Source organism: Mesocricetus auratus, unplaced genomic scaffold, assembly GCF_017639785.1.
Source record: "Mesocricetus auratus isolate SY011 unplaced genomic scaffold, BCM_Maur_2.0 Super-Scaffold_100011, whole genome shotgun sequence".
Taxonomy (NCBI): Eukaryota; Metazoa; Chordata; class Mammalia; order Rodentia; family Cricetidae; genus Mesocricetus; species Mesocricetus auratus.
In genome coordinates this window covers 50,010,772-50,029,444 of record NW_024429195.1, presented here as the reverse complement: position 1 = coordinate 50,029,444, position 18,673 = coordinate 50,010,772, and the positions used below count along the sequence as shown (strand labels likewise).

General features: G+C 43.7%; 1 protein-coding gene across 1 annotated transcript in view; it reads left to right on the top strand.

The window, feature by feature from the left end:
* The window catches only part of Wif1 (WNT inhibitory factor 1), a 55,454-nt gene extending 38,525 nt beyond the window's left edge, over positions 1-16,929 (top strand). The window contains exons 4-10 of the mRNA XM_005081522.4: positions 2,977-3,117; positions 3,723-3,818; positions 5,119-5,214; positions 7,752-7,847; positions 12,932-13,027; positions 13,553-13,648; positions 16,090-16,929. Of these exons, the coding sequence (XP_005081579.1) occupies positions 2,977-3,117; positions 3,723-3,818; positions 5,119-5,214; positions 7,752-7,847; positions 12,932-13,027; positions 13,553-13,648; positions 16,090-16,211 (743 nt within the window). The 3' untranslated portion in view covers positions 16,212-16,929. The remainder of the gene's footprint in view (positions 1-2,976; positions 3,118-3,722; positions 3,819-5,118; positions 5,215-7,751; positions 7,848-12,931; positions 13,028-13,552; positions 13,649-16,089) is intronic.
* The last annotated feature ends 1,744 nt before the right edge of the window (positions 16,930-18,673 follow it).

The window sequence follows — 18,673 nt, the reverse complement described above, 5'->3', positions numbered from 1 at the left end:
CTACCTCCTCGGCGCTGGGATTGCAAGCACAGGCCACTGTGCCTAACATTGAACCAAACTAGGCCCTCTGAATGTGGGTGACAGTTATGCGGTTTCATCTGTTGGGAGGGGGTGGCCTGGCAGTGGCACCAGGACCTATCCCAGGTCCATGAACTGGCCTTTTGGAGTCCATTCCCTATGGTGGGATGCGGGGTGTGTGTGTGGGGTTTGGTCCTGTCTCAACTTAGCATGTCAGACTTTAGTGACTCCCCAAGGAGGGTTTTACCCCCTCTAAGGAGTAGATGGGGGTGGGGAAAGGGATAGGTTGGGGTAGGAGAAATCGAGGGAGGGGGAACTGGGGTTGTACGTAAAATGAAAAGTAATTTTTTTTAAGTAGCAAAATTTGTGTTAGTTCTTTGAGAATTTTACACAATGTATTTTGATGGTAGTTACCCCTTCTCCCAAGTTCACTCCAATCTACCTGTTCTCCCTTTCTTTTACAAAGTCTAACTTGGTTTTACTCCAACACTCTTGAGTGTAAGGCCTGTCCTGGAGCATGGTCAACCTCTCAGAGGGTCACACCTTTAAAGACAACAGACTGCCTCTGCCAAAAGTTATCAGTCTGGGGATGGAACTCTGCCTGCCTATGACTTCCACCTCGACACTGGGGCTGTGTTTGGCATGAGCTTGCACAGGTCTTGGTGTAAGTTCACAGGCTGTAAGTTCGTGTGTGCAACTGCCCTGTTGTGCCCAGAAAACAGTTCCCCTGTAGTCATCCACGTGTCTGACTCTTACATCTTTCTGCCTCCTCTTCCCAGAAGATTCCAGAGACTTGAGTGAAGGGACATCCCACTTAGTGCTGAGCACGCTAGTCTATTGATAATGTTTTATAGCCGGGCGGTGGTGCCGCATATCTTTAATCCCAGAACTCGGGAGGCAGAGGCAGGTGGATCTCTGTGAGTCTGAGGCCAGCCTGGTCTATGAGAGCTAGTTCCAGGTCAGGCTCCAAGGCTACACAGAAAAACCCTGTCTCGAAAAAAACCGAAAACTGATAAATAAATAAAATAATGTTTTATAACTCCACCACTGTGCACACCCAGAATTTTTGGGTTCTGAGATTCAGACTCAAGCCTCCATATTTACAAAGCAATACTTTAACTGACTGAGCCATCTGCCAAGCCCTCATCTAATTAGGGAACAGTTTATCATTCTATGACATTGAGATTGAGTTCCTGCTGCCTCTCACCTGTAAGGGGAGTGGGTTAAATGACAGAATGCTCTGGGGATATAAAAATATGTCCATCTGCTTGAAGAAGGGGTTATTCAGTTAGAATAAGTCTTCATTCAGTTCTCCATAAGAGTTGTTTGTGTGCAATCAATTGTGCATTGATGTGTACTTGAACGCTATGTGAGTTAATCTGTTTCAGTGTTCTGAAATTGTTGTCATTCACCCTGGTTTATACAACACAGATTGCCTTGGAATTCACAACATCTGGCCTTGTTTTCATTTAGCCTTTGGTAAAAGTAGACCTCTACCCCAAGGCTTATCATTGCCGAAGGACACAATTTTGTTTCTACTATCTCTTGGCAATGCCAGAGCCTGGGAAGTAACTTTTGTTTTGCAAGCACACGAAGAAGATTGTATGGCCAGCTGGTGTGCTGTTGGGAGCAATTCCCATCTCTTTTCTTGTTCTAACTCTAGGAGGAGGATATAGTCACACTCCAAATGGAAAAGGTTTATCCTGGTTTAATATAAGCCCATGCTTGGTGGCTGTACATGCCATGCAAAAGTTCTATGTACACTTACTGGCAGTTTTTTTATTTATTTAAGGAAGAACTGGAGTCTAGTTGTCAGTTAGATCAGTCTTTCTGAGTGGGTGACATGATGATCCAGTGTTTTCTGGAACACTTCACAGTCATTCTCATCCAATAGCCAAAGTCTGATTAGCCCATTCCACAGTGACTTGTAACAAAATTGGTGGCCTCATCCCTCTTTGTGTAGAAACATTTGTCATGTCCTGCCTTGTAACTTTGTGGTCAACATCTGGACATGCCAAGTACGCAACAGACTAACAAGAAGTGGCTCTACTTTGGAAAGCTAAATCATGAGTTCTAGCCTACCCGACACATTAGCTCAGCCCACCAAACACTCCGACATATCAACAGGTATCTTGAGAAAATAGCAACCTGGTTGACTTGGTCACTACTGGAGTCCAGGCTGAGTTGCAGAATATCTTCAAAGAATTTGTTTTATTACTTTCAAACCAGAAAAATAAAATATAAACTAGTGGGCTATTGTTCCAATGGCTTATTTAATGGGTATTATATTACATATTATACTTTTTTCTGGTTCTTTGGGGGATGGAAAGCATACCTACAAACGTCTTATCCTAATTAATATAATTATTCTTCCTTTTGCATCTTTAATTTGCAGACCAAAAAAATATGGCACCTTTTTAAGGTATAGAAGCTGGTATTGGAAAGATGGCTCAGTGGATAAGAGCAGCTACTGCTCTTAAAGAGAATCCAAGTTTGCTTCCTGTATTAGGTGGCTCACAACTGCCTGTAACTCCAGCTCTTGAAGATCTGACACCCTCTTCTGGCCTCCACACACCTGTACACATGTGCCCATACACATATGTGCACACACAGAAATTAAAATAAAATCTTAAAAAAGATATGCTAGCCAAGATTTACTAAGCCAAGGTTATACAAGCCAAGAACCTGCCCCCCTCAAAAAAGTTTTATCAGCAAAACATGCCCAGTTCTGTATTAGTGGAACACAAATTACCAAGAGTGATTTATTCTTTTACCACCTACTGTGGTTCATAAGTTCCACAGAGAATGCCTGGGTAATCAAAATACTATCTCAATTCCAGTGGAGATACCTGAAAATCACAAAAATGTGATCCTTTTTGTTGCTTGGTCTCCCAGTGGTTTCTGGAAAGCCAGAATCAATTGGCTAAACTTATTTCACAGACTCTTTTTTCCTTCCAGTTGTTCAGGTTGGATTTCCGTGTCTCGGCAAACAGGACGGGGTGGCAGCATTTGAGGTGAACGTGGTTGTCATGAATTCTGAAGGCAACACCATCCTTCAGACCCCTCAAAATGCTATCTTCTTTAAAACGTGTCAACAAGGTGAGCATTGGCAGCTACTCAAGAGAAGGCTTTGGAGGTGGGGAGTTGCAGGGCTCGTACACAGGGTCCGTTAACAAGTACTTAGATTTTCTCAGGCTTGGACACAGTTAGGACTCAGGGCCTCCAGTGTGATGTCAAAGCACGGGCTCTTCCTTTCCTAACATAACATTTAGGAGTCCCCAGGTGTATCTCACCCCTGGCCACAGATGTCTCCTTTCTCGTTCCAATTCCTCCTTGCAGGTATCAATCATCACCAAAATTTCTACCAGTCAAACCCACACTACCCATGCCCCTGCCAAATGCCTGGCACAGTTCACAGCTACAGAAGACAGGAAGTCATGATCACACAACTATCCTGCCAGGCATGCAGGGCCTCAGTACCTCATTGCTATGCCCTGGGTGCCCACTCACCACAAGGGCCTTCCACCTTCCAGGATCAAGTTTAAGTTATGGAGCCAGTCAATGCTCTAACATATACAAAGAAGGTTAAAGATTGTGGGCGTTCAGTCAGTTACCCCGAGAACACCGGATTATAAATGACCACTGGTGTCTCACCCTGTCTGGCCTCAAGGGCATGTTCTTTGCCTTGTTTCTCTTTGGTGCAGCCGAATGTCCTGGAGGGTGTCGAAACGGAGGCTTTTGTAACGAAAGGCGAGTCTGTGAGTGTCCTGATGGGTTCTACGGGCCTCACTGTGAGAAAGGTAAGCAAGGAAGTTAGTTGGTCCACCTGGCTGGCTTCCCAATGCACATGGAAGCCACAGACACCCCACGTGGGTCTCTGTTGTTTGTAACACATCTCTTGAAGTTACTGTTATTATTTGGCAATCGTTTGAGGATCAGTGAAACTTGAAATTGTGGCAGAGGACCTGTTGGGAAGTCGTACTTCTATGGGTCGGTTTCTGTTTAATGTGATACGTGGCCAGAGAACTTTTAACTAGGGCATGTGTTCTCTGCAATCAAGCCTCCAGCTGGGCTCTATTTGCAGTGTACTTTGTGATATTCTTATGAAAATGTTAGGGTTCTAAACATCACAACTGATTTGAAATTCTTCCAATTAAACATAGCTCAGTTCATGATCAATACCTGAGTATAAGTTATACCTTAGCATAAGCTGAAAGAAGGCTTGAAAAGAAGTACATTTATTTCAGAGGTACTATTTTTGAGACCATTGTATGAAGCCGGGCGGTGGTGGCACACGCCTTTAATCCCAGCCCTGGGGGGGGAGGGAGGGGGGGGCAGAGGCAGGTGGATCTCTGTGAGTTCAAGGCCAGCCTGGCCTAGAGAGCAAGTTCCAGGACAGCCTCCTAAACAATACAGAGAAACCCTGTCTCGAAAAAACAAAGAAAAAGAAAGAGGGGGATAAGTGAGAAAAATGAGTATTAATCACAAGATATTTAAATACCAAGAATTTATTAGGCCAGAGTAAACAAAACTATTTTTTACTTTTAAGAGATAAGGGTATTTTCTTATTTTCACTTGTCTTAGAGTTTGAAGGTCAAGGAAATGGGGCAGAGAAAATATATTTGCAGTATTTTTTTTTAATAAAAAAACCCACATCATAGTAAAGTTTATTCTGAGAAAGATTTTATTTTATTTTGTTGTTGTTGTTTTTCAAGACAGGGTTTCTCTGTATAGCCCTGACTCTCCTGGAACTGGATTATATAGACCAGGCTGGCCTAGAATTCACAGAGATCTATCTACCCCTGCCTCTGAGTGCTGGGACTAAAGGCGTGCACCACCATTCCTGGCCTGATTTTGAAAAAGATTTAATCAGGCATTCAAAGTAGAACAAATTCAAAATTCTTAATACATTGGCTGAGAAGCTGAAACCTAGCCAAATTAATACCATGAAACAATTCTTTTACATTGCAAATTGTATATCTAAAGAGTAAACATTTTAGACTCTATCACAAAGTTTAAGTTGTGGAGTCATTGATGTTGCAAAATGAACCTGCTCCAGACCCCCGTTTGGCCTTAATCAGAGTCCTCTCTCCCTGTAAGCCCTCTGCATACCTCGGTGCATGAATGGCGGACTGTGCGTCACTCCTGGTTTTTGTATCTGCCCACCTGGATTCTATGGCGTCAACTGTGATAAAGGTAACAGGATTTTGTTCTTTATTTTTTTAAGTGTCTGTGAGTTCAAGGCCAGCCTGGTCTACAAAGGTTCACAGAGAAACCCTGTCTTAAAGAATCAAAAATAAATAAATACTCGGCAAAGTATATGAATTTAGTGAAGGCATCCTAATACCCATAATGCTATTTACCACAGACTGTTGATTTTTTAATTAATAAAACATGCTTTAAAGAGAATAACAAATACCGTTTTTAAGCAGTGTCTCTTGTGATCAGTCACTTGGCATGGAGTAACACTGCAGCACAGTTTTCTGTTTGGTTGTTGGTTTGCTTTTTCGTGGGTATACACAGTTTTTTAAAAAGGAAAAAAAGCAGATTGGCCAGCACTTAACTAGTCATTTCCAGAAGTGACTAGATAAGTGCTAGCCAATCTGCAAAGAGTTCTTGGTGTAAGTTAGAGGAGTGATTTGAATGTATGCTGTCTTAGGCTATACAAAACACTTTCCCACGACTCTCTGGTCAGATTCTTGACAACTGTTGAGAGGAGGACAGTGTCATACATTTCACCCCCAGAGAAGCGTGTTGGAGTTTATATAGCTTGAATCGCTTGACCCCGATTCCATTCCCTCCACTGTTCCACATTGCCTGTCACTCTCAGTCACGTCACAGCTCCTCCCAAGTGACCTGAGACTCGGGCAGGTAACTTGGGTCATGAGCTCTTCCTCTTTGCCTTCTATCTTCCATCCCTGGGATGGGATAACATCTGAGTATTTATACCTTTTTCACTGCTAAAACACAGCATTAGGCTAAAAATATTTTAAATACATATCCCTAAAGATGAGGACCTAGTGGCAGCAGTAATCTTTTAACAGTGAGTCAATAAAATTCCTCAAGAGTGTGTCTTCATTTGTTCAGGGTTAACATTTGGTATCTCTACCGTTTCAGAACCAGGCATTTCTTGAAATCGAATAAAACTCAGACTACAACACAACTACTGGAAACAAAGCAAACCTTCTGACACTTGAGCTGACACACTCCCAGGGTTAACGAAATGATTAATGATTCCTGTCTGTTCAATTGTGGCCATTATTGCCAGGGTTTATGCGATGAAAGATCTCCTGAGGTCCTTTATCTAACCTTGGCTGGCTCACCCCTCCTTATGCAACCTGATGGTCCCTGCTCCCAAGAGGTCACCATACTGATGCTCAACTTAATACAGACAGCTGACAGCTGTAACATGATACTGCATAGAACTCCTGGACTCGAGAGTTCCTCCTGCCTCCCAAGTGGCTGAGACTACAGGCATGCACCACCAACTGGCTATTCTGATACATATATGTGTGTGTATATATATATATGTATCAATGTATTACATATATCTGTGCTACAGTGTCACAAATACTTCAGAGTCATGGAGGAAAAATATATATTTGTATTCCAGTACATTTTATATTCCATAATATTTTGTCTTTCACATGAAAGATTTTCCTACATGCTATACTCTAGTAATTTTTTAAAGACTCATTTGGAAAAATCTGTTGGAACTTCATTTGGTCTCATTGGAGACCTTGGAACATAAAGCATATATTTTTTACTGGCTCAACAAAAGATTGTTTTAGTATCCACTTAGGGATATGGAGCTGAAAAATGGTTTTAATTACTGGCACGGAGCTAGACTTCAGCACTATATTTTGGAACAAACATTAAAGAATCATGTCCATTGGCTTTGGGGACATCTGCCACGAACTTCAGGAAATGACTAGTTAAGTGCTGGCCAGTCTACCCTCAGCCACAGTGAAAGTTGGTTAGCATCTTTGGTTCACAACAAAACAAAATTCGTATTAGTTCCCTTGCTGTCTTGGTAACTGACACTGAGAGGGAGGGGCTTGGGATGAGTTAGAGCATGTTTATCCCCTCCCCCGCCCAGGGTGTAATTGGATGCTTACTGTGTCCCATCATCCCACTCATCTCTCAGGCTCAGCCATGGCTCATCCTCATCCTTGGGACCTCACAGGGTCCACAGCCTGTCTCTCGGAATGCAATTACTGGAGTCTTTCTCCAAGTACCGCGACAGTCTCTTTTTAACTCCTGTTCGTTAGAAGCTGCTCCGATCATCTGAGAGCAGCTTCCTGCTTGTTGAACCCTGACACTTTTGACATGGCTTTTTCCTTTGTCGGACCCACATAAGTTCTCTCCCTTTATCTTCCAACTTGATGGTTTCCAAAAAGTATTTTCCCGGATTTGCAGATTCTTCTTCTTAGCACATACATCTTATTTGAAAAGACTTTAAAAAAAACATATTATGGATCCAATGTGTAATACCCTATTCTCTCTTATATTCTGAAATAGTCTTTGTAACTTGACTGTAATTATAATTTGAATCGGTTATTTCAAATAATGGGATGTTTAGTTATAACTTTTTTTAACTGCAAAGTGGTTTGTTTATTATGTAGGTGAAAATGTGTTAGATACATACTGGAGAAATATCGCTCTCTTTAAGTGAAGTCCTTTCTAAGCTTAAATGCCTGTCTAATGGAGCACCCTGTCATTCATCCTAACAGCAAACTGCTCGGCTACCTGCTTTAATGGAGGTACCTGCTTTTACCCGGGAAAGTGTATTTGCCCTCCAGGACTCGAAGGAGAGCAGTGTGAGATGAGTGAGTATAGACCTCACCATTCTTTTGGACCTCGGGGGTGGGAGGAGACCTGAAAGGCTGTCTCGGGGGTGGGGGACCTGAAAGATTGTCTCATGCTTCCTCTTGATGGATCGGAAGCTTAGACAGAATGGACACCTTGTGTGAGATCTCAGGTCAGTGGTCTCTCTTCACCAGATTCCTCTGCCACTCCCTTTGTCTAAAAGTAAGGCTAAGAAAGGCGGTGCGTATCCCAGAGGCTCAAGACAAACCCGCAAGCACAGAGGCTTTTCCTCTGCCAGTCGTTACTAAAATACTAGAACAGCCTGACCCATCTAAGACAAAAGGATAGGAGAGGAGCTAAACACTGCCCCGCAATTAAAACAACAACAGCACAGCCACCTAAATGACTCCCGGGGATATAGTACACAAAACGAGGCGGGCATGCAGAGTGAGTCCGCAGTCTTCAAGTAGAAATAGGAGTTGCTGTTGGGGGCCAAAAGGAACTTTACGGGGTTGCTGGAAATGCGTGTGTCTTCAATAGCAGTGTTGCATGAGTTCTCAGATGAAGAATAAAGAGCTGAGCTGTGACCTTAAAGCAGACACCCACTCTGCCTACACGATGTTGTCTGTCATGCTTCTATACAAAAAGCTGGGGGAATGGTCCCAGCTCTGCCCCCTCCCAGCCCTGCCACCCACCAGCTCGCTAGCATGCAGATTTCTCTTTGAAACCCAATTCCGTCTGAGCCGCACAATGACCCAGTAGACTAGCATGGAGGCGCATGTCCAGGCAGGCCACAAGCCATCGTGTGTGCCCATTGAGGGCTGCCTTTGGGATGCTCGTCGAGGGTAGCTCTCCCCATCTATACCGCCTCTAAAGCACTGCTGTGTTTGGCATCGCCACTGCTCCCAAAGTTGAGGTAGATTCCAAATTGAATAATGCTATGTTCCTATTTTAACTTCCAACCTCTAATTTATTTGTGGGTTTTGTACTTTAATGAGTAGTGGATGAAGTCACCATTTTTTTTATAGAGTTCAAATGAAATCACTCTGAAGTTTCCATCGAACATGTAATTAATTGTCAGGATGTGGTTTCTGTTCTTATTAATTACTCTTTCCTGATAAAGACATCTTGAGCTAACTCCCCTCAATTTTCTCCCAATGCTCGGCCCCAGACGTCGCATGCCTTGTTTACGAGTCTTTGTTCATGGGCTCATTTCATGTAAGAGTGCCTTTTCATGCCTCTGTGCTCATGAACTTTCCTCTGGCAGAGTGACTCTCTCTCTCTCTCTCTCTCTCTCTCTCTCTCTCTCTCTCTCTCTCTCTCTCTCTCTCCCTCTCCTCTCTCTCTCCTTTTCCCTCTCCCTCTCTTTCTCTCTCCTCTCTCTCTTTCTCTCCCTATCTCCTTCTCTCTCTCTTTCCCTCTCCTCTCTCTCCTCTCTCTCTCCTTCTCTCTCTCTCCTTCTCTCTCTCCCTTTCTCTCTCTCTCTTTCCCTCTCCTCTCTCTCTCTCTCATTCCTCCTTCTCCCCTTTCTTCTCCACCTTTCCTCTCTCTTCTGTCTTTTTTTTTAATTCTAACTGTACCAAAAATGTAGGGTTTTGAAAACTCATCATAGAGTCAACCACAAATTTCATTCAAATCCCTTTAGAAAATTTCCTGTTTCAATGAAAGGGACACGACCAGAAGGAGAATAAAAAGCAGAAATAGGTCTGGAGTTGAAGTTTCTCTGTGCGTACAGACAAAAGGCAGAGTTGAACTATTCTTATCTTTTGGTGAATGTATAACACACCGTAAGATTCAACATTTTAAAGTATATCATCCTGCATATCCACAAGCTATGCTGTCACCTCAATCTGATTTCAGAACAATTTATGTCCACTGTAAATAAAAGTTTATACCTATGTTTACCAGAAATGTCTCCCAAGTCCCCTCATAATCCTAGGGCCTGGCAACCACCGATCTACTTTGTCTCTCTCTACCCTTGTCTCTTCCCAATACCTCACATAAACGGAGCCATACAAGACAGAGCATTTTGTGCCTGGCTTCTACCGCTAAAGGTCATTGTTTTCAAGACTGCAGGTGGTGCAGAATACACCAGAACTGTCACTCCTTTCTACTGCTGAGTGTCATCCAGTAATGGGGACGGACTTCATTTGTCTATTCACTTACAGTTGAGGAGCATTTGAGTGCGTGTCTCCATGCAGACAGGTTTGCATTTGTGTGTGTGTGCGTGTGTGCGTGTGTGTGTGTGCGTGTGTGTGTGTGTGTGTGTGCGTGTGTGTGTGCGTGTGTGTGTGCTGCGTGTGTGTGTGTGTGTGTGTGTGCGTGTGTGCGTGTGTGTGCGTGTGTGTGTGTGTGCGTGCGTGTGTGTGTGCGTGTGTGTGTGTGCGTGTGTGTGCGTGTGTGCGTGTGTATGTGTGTGTGCGTGCGTGCGTGCGTGCGTGTGTGTGTGCGTGTGCGTGTGTGCGTGTGTGCGTGTGTGTGCGTGTGCGTGTGTGTGCGTGTGTGTGCGTGTGTGCGTGTGTGTGCGTGTGTGTGCGTGTGTGCGTGTGCGTGTGTGTGTGCGTGTGTGTGTGCGTGTGCGTGTGTGTGTGCGTGTGTGTGTGTGCGTGTGTGCGTGTGTGTGTGTGTGTGTGTGTGTGTGTGTGTATGCCATACCATACATGTAGAGAACAGAGGAAAATTCTTTGAGTGTTGGTGCTCTACTCCCAGTCATGGCTCCTGGGGATTGGACTCAGGCCTTCTGTCTCGGTGGCAGGTGCACATCCCTGCTGAGTCATCTCACTGACCCAAGTTTGCGTCTCTTTTGGCTGTTTACCTAGAAGGAGGATTTCTGGACCACAAGGGAACAGCTTCGCTGATGAACTGTTATTTTTTTCTCGTTTTTCAGCAACACTGTGATTTCCCCACACTCTCACCAGTACTCACCATTCTTTCTTACAGGGACATGTTCTACTGTCTGTCGGTCTAATTTCCACTTCTCCTGACTTCTACCAGTAATGATACCTTCCCAATCCCCATTGTGACTGTTTTGAGAGATGTTGTCATTAGGTCTGTCACTGTCCTTGGAGGTGTCTGGAATGCCAGCTATGCATACATCTTGCTATGTAAGGCTTATAGGTTTCCTAAGAATCTCTAATAGAACTTAAGTTAGAAAGATCACACAAATTACTTACATCCTATGAAAAATAAGTTTAAAAAGTACTTAATGGGAGCTTGTTATAAAAGTTCTCTATAGAAAATAAGTTAGACTGTTGGAGAAAATAAGCAAAACCACTCAACATTCCAAGGCCCACACATGGTGGGTTTAGCCCTTGAACACCCTAATATAGCTCTTTCCTCTTGTGGCTTAGTTGGGACAAGAGTACTTGTCTAACATGCACAAGCCCTGTGTTTGATCCCCCGGACTGAATAAAATTGTCTATAGTGGGGCACACTTAGGACCCAGCACCAGGAAGATGTGGTAAGAGGAGCAGAAAAAAGTTCAAGGGTATCCTTAGCTACAGAGTGAATTGAATTGGAGGCCAGCCAGTCTAAATGATACTGTCTCAAGAACAGGGGCGGGGAGCCTTAAGAAAAAAAGTAAAAGCTGAATTCTAGCCTACTGCAGAGCCCTTAACTTCCCAACATTGTTGTATGCACATTGTCTTCATGACTAAATGTGGCTTTGTCCAATTTATAAACAAATAAAGTTCTTTTGGGTAAGTAAGAAGTAAAAAGTAAAGTGTTTGTAGCAGAACAATTTTCACATGAAATTCAATTCTTTTGTTAAAAAACGGTGCCTATTAGTAAAAAAAATTATAGATTGCTTCATCTCAAGATTTCTTTGACCATAAAAAATTTTAGTAAGTTAAAGGTGAATTTGTTAATGGCAATAATTTCATTAGTCAACAAACAAACAAGAACAAAAACTGGGTCACCACTGAAATCTATCGGTCTCTGGATATCTTTGGGACACCATCATGCACTTGGCAAGAGGTGGCTTCAACTTTGGATTAACAGCCCCTTATCAGTTACTTCTAAGAAGCCATCCTTCAAATGGAAAATTCTAGGTTGTATAGGAAAATAAACATTTGTAGTATAAGAAAGAAGAACATTGTTGCATAGCTCTTACATCTCTGGTCCTGTTGTGGTTCTAAAATTCTAGGATTCAAGGCTCTGTGAAAATGCTGGCAATATTCATTTGATGCAGAGTTAACAGGGAGATTGGCATGTCCTTAGGCTCTCACACAGTCCATAAAGATGGATAGCTATGACACTAGGGACCAGCCACTCACTCCACCCATTGCTATAGCAACCTATCCACTCATCTGATCTGTTCCATCCCTGTCCCTCCCACCTAGGGGCATCTCTGAGTCCTTATACATTTCATACTGCCATTCCCCCATGGAAGTGAGAAGAAGCCCTCTCCAAAGGACATAAACCAGTAGGCATCAGATGCCAACAACAAATGTTCCCTTCTATTCTTTTCAGTCAACTCTCATGTGCTTCTGATATAATCCTTGGCCAGACCAGCAAAATAGAGTCCAGTTGCCCATCCCACAAGCACACTTTTCTGTTGTCTTTCCTTCTCTGTGGTTCTCTATCTGTGCCCCCATTCCTGTCTCCAAGGTTCACTTCTCCCGATTGAACTACTAAATGCAAACTTGCTACCTGCAAGATGAAGCCAAGCTAAGGCTATCATCAGGTGTGGGTATAGATGGAATTACTTCCAGAAAAAAGTGATATGAAAAAAAGCAGAAGTTGTAGAAAATGTCATGTAATAAGTCAGTCATGTATGAAGTTCTAGACCAATGTATATGAAACTACAAGCATGTATGAGCCAGGTTAGTTTGAGTTTTCTATTTTTGTGCATTTGGCAGTATATTCATTGTGGAAAAGGGGGGATTATGTTTAACATAATATGATATAATATAATTCATATAATATATTAGCTTTTCTCCAAAACAAAAACAATATAAAAACCAGAGGAGACCTAAGATAAATGGAAACAACTGCTATTTCAAAGTTTCTCCATTCACAGCCTTGTTACTCCTTGGAAAGATGTAATTATTGTTGAATACAGCCCTGGGCTCCTTCCTTACTTACCTAATTTCCTCTACTGCAGGCAAATGCCCACAACCCTGCCGAAATGGAGGTAAATGCATTGGGAAAAGCAAATGTAAGTGTCCCAAAGGTTACCAAGGAGACCTCTGTTCTAAGCGTAAGTACCAGCCATGGTGGCAGTATGGGTGCAGGGTAGTGGTATTTAATGTCTGCTTTGGATATAATGTCCATGCCTGCTGCGTGCTGTTCCCACATCAGAGCTGACCTTTCCCCCCTGATGTATGTATGCTTCCTTTACTTAGACCGTGGGCATTGTGGGGCCACCTGCATATAAAATATTAGTGCACACAGCTGAATTTTTTCATTTTTAAAATTTTGTTTGTTTTATCTATTAGGGTTTTTTAAAAGGAATAATCTCTCACCATCTGGTAGTTTTAAAATCTCACTGAGGGTGTTTGTGTATGAGAAACGTGATGCTTAGTAGAAAGATCATTCATAAGGATTTTTTTTTCCAACCTTGAAGCTGACTTTTGGCTGGAAAGTGACTTAGAGAGAGAAAAAAAAAAGCAAAGCCAAAACTAACATATTCTAAAGAATGGAGGGAAAAGTAGCTATGTAGCTGTGTCTAAGACAAGAAAGGGGAAAGCCGAGGAAGCATAGCTTTGTTCTGCTCTGATTCCAGCCGTCTGCGAGCCGGGCTGCGGAGCTCATGGAACCTGCCACGAACCCAACAAATGCCAATGTCGAGAAGGCTGGCATGGAAGGCACTGCAATAAAAGTGAGTGAGGACATCTAGGCATGACAACTAAGGAGGATCATCTTCAGATGGCCTGTAACTCAGTCCTGCTTGCTATGTCATCAGTGACAGTTTCTCTGTCCCTACCCCTGCTCATCTCTTCTCTCAACTTCAAAGCCAACTAAAGTTTAGAACAGAATGTGTATAAAATGCCACCAGATCTGTAAAACGTCGTCATGCTTATTCTCTAGGTCAAATTAATAATACAGGCTAGTTCAGTGTATTGAGGGAAGAAACTGATTAGCTAAAGTACTTCCTTCCCTCTTGCGTTCCTTCCTTCCTTTTTCCCTTCCTCCCTCCTTCCCTCCCTCCCTCCCTCCCTTCCATTGAGGTGCTGGGGGTCCAACCCCCACCATGAGCCTGTACATATGTCCACTGCCTACCTGGCTTCAAGGAAAAGGAGGTTTGGTTCACGTAACACTTGAGTAACCAATTATCTCAATCCTGTTGCACCTCCAAAATAACAAGATGCGAATTTGAAATGATCACTTCCACGTCAAATATACATATATATGTGTGTGTGTGTGTGTGTTGTTTGTTTTGTTTTGGTTTTTGGTTTTTTGAGACAGGGTTTCTCTGAATTGTTTTGGAACTCTTTCTGTAGACCAGGTTGGACTTGAACTCACAGATATCCACCTCCCTCTGCCTCCTAAGTGCTGGGATTAAAGGCATGCGCCACCAATGCCCGGCCACGTCAAATATTTTTCTAGATCAGTTCTCATAGGGCAGTGCATACAACCCAGGGACAATACCCAGTGAGCTGGGCACAAAGGTGCTGTCACTCATCCAAAAATGGAAAGCATGTTAGGAGCCTTCCTGTCGCAGAGTCATAGTGAGGGGACGACCACATTGCGCCACACTGGCTCATCTGCCATCAGTATCCCTTTCAGAGCAAGGCATTGCTTGCAAGAAGGTGCCCTGGCGCTTCTGGTGCAAACCTGTTCTGGGGTGGCCACCCAGCTCTTTTGTACACTAACCAAAAGAATCAAACTGAAAGAATGGGGTTTATTTTGACTGGAGGGAGGTGACAGGGAAGTTCTGAGTCACAGAGCTCTGGTAAAGAGCAGATTCCCAGTGGGGTGGCACGTTGGGAGGTCCTAGGCACCCAGGCATCATGGAGAGGAGGAGGGGGTTCTGGAAACAGACCAGCTCCCTGCTTAGGCTCTCCCACCCCAGCAGGGAGGTTGGGCTTCATGGGTGGCAAGCCAAGCCGCACTTGCACGGGAGGGATTTACTTCAGTGCATTGTTAGCTCATGGTTTGACCATCCCTCAAGCTAGTAGCCTACATGCCGACAATTCAAAGAAACACATCCAGCAATGGGGCTCTGTTCTCAACAGTTGTTTAACAGCATGCTTGCATTTAAAAACCACAAGGAACATATGAAATGTTGAATCAGATTGTCTCTGATGCACAGGAAGACGGAGGCAGACTTTTAAGATGTAATTGCTGTCTTGGCTCCATTTTAGGAAAGCAAAAATGAGGCAGTGCTCCCAGCACCTCGAGAGATTCAAGAAAGGAAAGGAAGGAGGTGCAGGTTTCATGAACTGGGTTGGAGACGGCCAGATGAGCACTTGGAGCAAAATTCACAAATCCTAGTGGTAGAAGGCAGTTGAAACTATAGTTCTTCTCTACCGTGAAGAGCAAGGTCCTAATTCCAATAGAACGCCTGTGTTGTATGAGTGCAATAAACTTTATCCTCGGGTCTGTATGAAGAGTGGAAGCTGTTATGTCAGAGAGCTTTAACATAAGTGAGGCTGGTTCGGTCACGGATTGAAAAGAATCCATCACCAAATTCTCAGCAGGAGCACCAGAGACCTGGGTGTAGGACCAGCCTTCCATTCAGTCATCTTACGGTAGGGCTAGGCAAAGCCCACTCGGTGGAGTGCGTGCCTAGCATGCACGAAGTGCTGGGTTTGAGTCCCAGCATCAAATAATCTGGCCTGGTGGTGTACACCTGTCATCCCCAGCTCTCAGGAGGTGGAGGAACAATGATCAGGAGTTCAAGGTCAACCTGGTCTACAAGAGACTGTCCAGAGAGAAAGAGAGAGGCAGACAGACAGACAGAAACTAATAGAAACACACACACGCGTGCGCGCACACACACACACACACAGACAGAGAGACAGAGAGAGAGACAGAGACAGAGACAGAGAGACAGAGAGACAGAGAAAGACTTTCCACACAGTCGAAATACATAGTGAGTGGCGGGCGCGATGAAAAGCAGATCTGATGGCGTTGGTAAGAATAGACTTTTAGTGACCAGGGACTGGAACCTGTCACTTGCCGTTATTCAGGTAGCTGTGTGGTCACTATGGTCTCAGGGTTAAAAAGGAAAACTGGTTTCATTTGAATGGTTAATGAAGAATCTGAAGAGCCTGTTTTGGGAGTTTCTTTTCTTCTAAGCTGTGAATAATTTTGCAGGGTATGGAGCCAGCCTCATGCATGCCCCGAGGCCAGCAGGCGCCAAGCAGGAGCAGAGCTCGCCTTCCCTTAAAAAGGCCGAAGAGCGGCGGGATCCACCTGAATCCAATTATATCTGGTGAACTCCACCAGCTGAAATGGCTCAAGTTACACCAAGTTCATAGCCTTTGTTAACCTTTCATGTGTCGAATGTTCAAATGATGTTCATTACACTTTAGAATACTGGCCTGAATTTTATTAGCTTCGTTATAAATCACTGGGCTGATATTTACTCTTCCTTTTAGGTTTTCTAAGTATGTCTAGCAACGATGGTAGAGATTCTCCTCCCTCGGTCCTTGGGAACATAACTTATGTCAGTCGATCAGGTTAAGAATTTGTCATTTAGGCGTATAGTTGGCAGATATTTGCAAAATTACAACACATTTGTGGTATTAAGATGGGGAATATGAGACAGGCTAACCTGGGCAAAGATACATAAATCACAAGGATTTGAATAAAGCAGTTAATGGCATTGAAGCTACAGTATTTCAAATTTTATTGTCAAATATCTGGATGCTTGTCTGATTAATATTTCAATTGCCCTCCCTTATCTTGAGGTGCATACAATATTATTTTGCCCTTACTATTATTCTAGACAGTTTAGTTTTGGGGGGAATGAAGTAAAAAAATTACACTGTGTTTGTGGCATTTAAGCAATATAATATATTGTAAACACAACGAAATAAGGAATATAATGTATGAAGTCTTTTCATTGGATGGAAGCAATATAATATATTGTAAACTAAACACAGCTCTTACATAATAAACATTTTATACTGTTTGTATGTATAAAACAGAAAAGGTGCTGTGTTCATTTTTTGAGTGTTGTGTGGGGGTCTTTGTGGGTCTGCTGGTTTAATGCAAATTGCTATTTCGTGGTGCTTAGTATTTTCGCAAAAGAGAGAAGAGGTCAGCCTCTCTCCTCCCTCCTCCCTCCTCCCTCCTCCCTCCTCCCTCCTCCCTCCTCCCTCCTCCCTCCTCCCTCCCAGCTCTCTCACTCTATCCCAGCCCTGCTATAGGGCATGTTGTTGTCACTGCTGCAAGACTCCCACTTTGGTCACATCTCAGCTTGTCATTTCTTCGAAGAACTCTGCTCTGACTGGGTCGTGTTAAACTTATCTCCACTTCTGTTCTGTGTTTTATTAATGTAACAACGTAGCTGAGACTGCTCATGACTTAGGGAGTCGAGAAGTCAGATGCATGGCTGTGATGTCCAGACACAGGCCCTCATGCTCCTGCAGGTCATGGTGGAAGGCGGAAGGGCAAAAAGGCGGAAGGGCAAAAATGAAGGAAGACTCAAGAGTGAGCTGAACTTGTGTTCTCAACAACAAAATGCTGAGACAGCCGCAGAAAACGTTCATCAGTGATTTATGAAGGCAGGAGCCTTGGGATGCAGTCACTGCTTATTAAGTGCCCACTCCAACAGCTGCGCTGGGAATTACACTTCCAGCATTAGAACTTCGGGAGTCACTATAAGCCATAGCAATTCCCTACCTGTGGGAGGCCTTCTAAGACTGGTTAAAGGTTTCAGAATTTCACACATATAAAACACCACTTTTCATTATTTAACCTGCAGACCCCAAGTACACATGTGCTATTGTACTATTCTATGAAGCAAATAGTACTGTCTCCTTTACTATAGATAGGAAGCCCAAGAAGCATGGAGACAGTAAGAAATTTAGCCTAGGTCGCAAACGACAGGCAGAGTTTCAGCCATGTCATCTGACCCCAAGGTGATAACAACTGTCTGCTTTCCCTCTTTCCACGTGAACTGTGAAACACAAACCGAGAGGGTGGAGAGCAGCTTCCCATCACACACTGCTCACCCTCTTTTCCTGGGGGAGTGTAGGCTTTATTTCATAAACAACCTGCATCCAATGGGTTTCCTCCTGCTAGGGAGTGGCATGATCAGTTGTGTGGTGTAGGAGGTGACTGTCAGGAATGATGGTAGACGGCATGCAAAATTACAGACTGATGTAATCTCCGTTGACCATCTGTAACCCTTTTTAATTATGGACTCCACTAGAGATTTGTGAGGGCTGGGGCTGGGCCTCCATTGGTAGACTGTTTGCCTGGCATTCATGAAGTGCTGGGCTCAGCTGTCACCACCCCAGAAGACATGGTAGCACACATCTGTATTCTCAGCACGCAAGAACAGAGGCAGGAGAATCAGAGGTTCAAAGTCATCCTTGGGTACAAAACGAAAACCGGTGTGGGGGGGAGGTAGGTACCCTGGGAGACTAGAACGGGGTGTCAGATCCCCTGGGCTGCCTATTAGCAGGCTGTTGTGAGCCACCTGACAAGGGAATTGGGAACTGAACTCTGGTCTCTTACAAGAGCAGCAAGCACGCTTAACAAGTGAGCCATCTTTCTAACCCTACACGCTGAGTGTGAGGCTGTCTCAAACAGGAGGAGGAGGCTGACATGTACACCATAAAAGCCAGAAATGTTTAAAAGGCAGAGAACAATATAAGTGTAAACTATAATATTCAATATCCAATTCGCAAACCCCAAATGATACACACACACACACACACATACACAC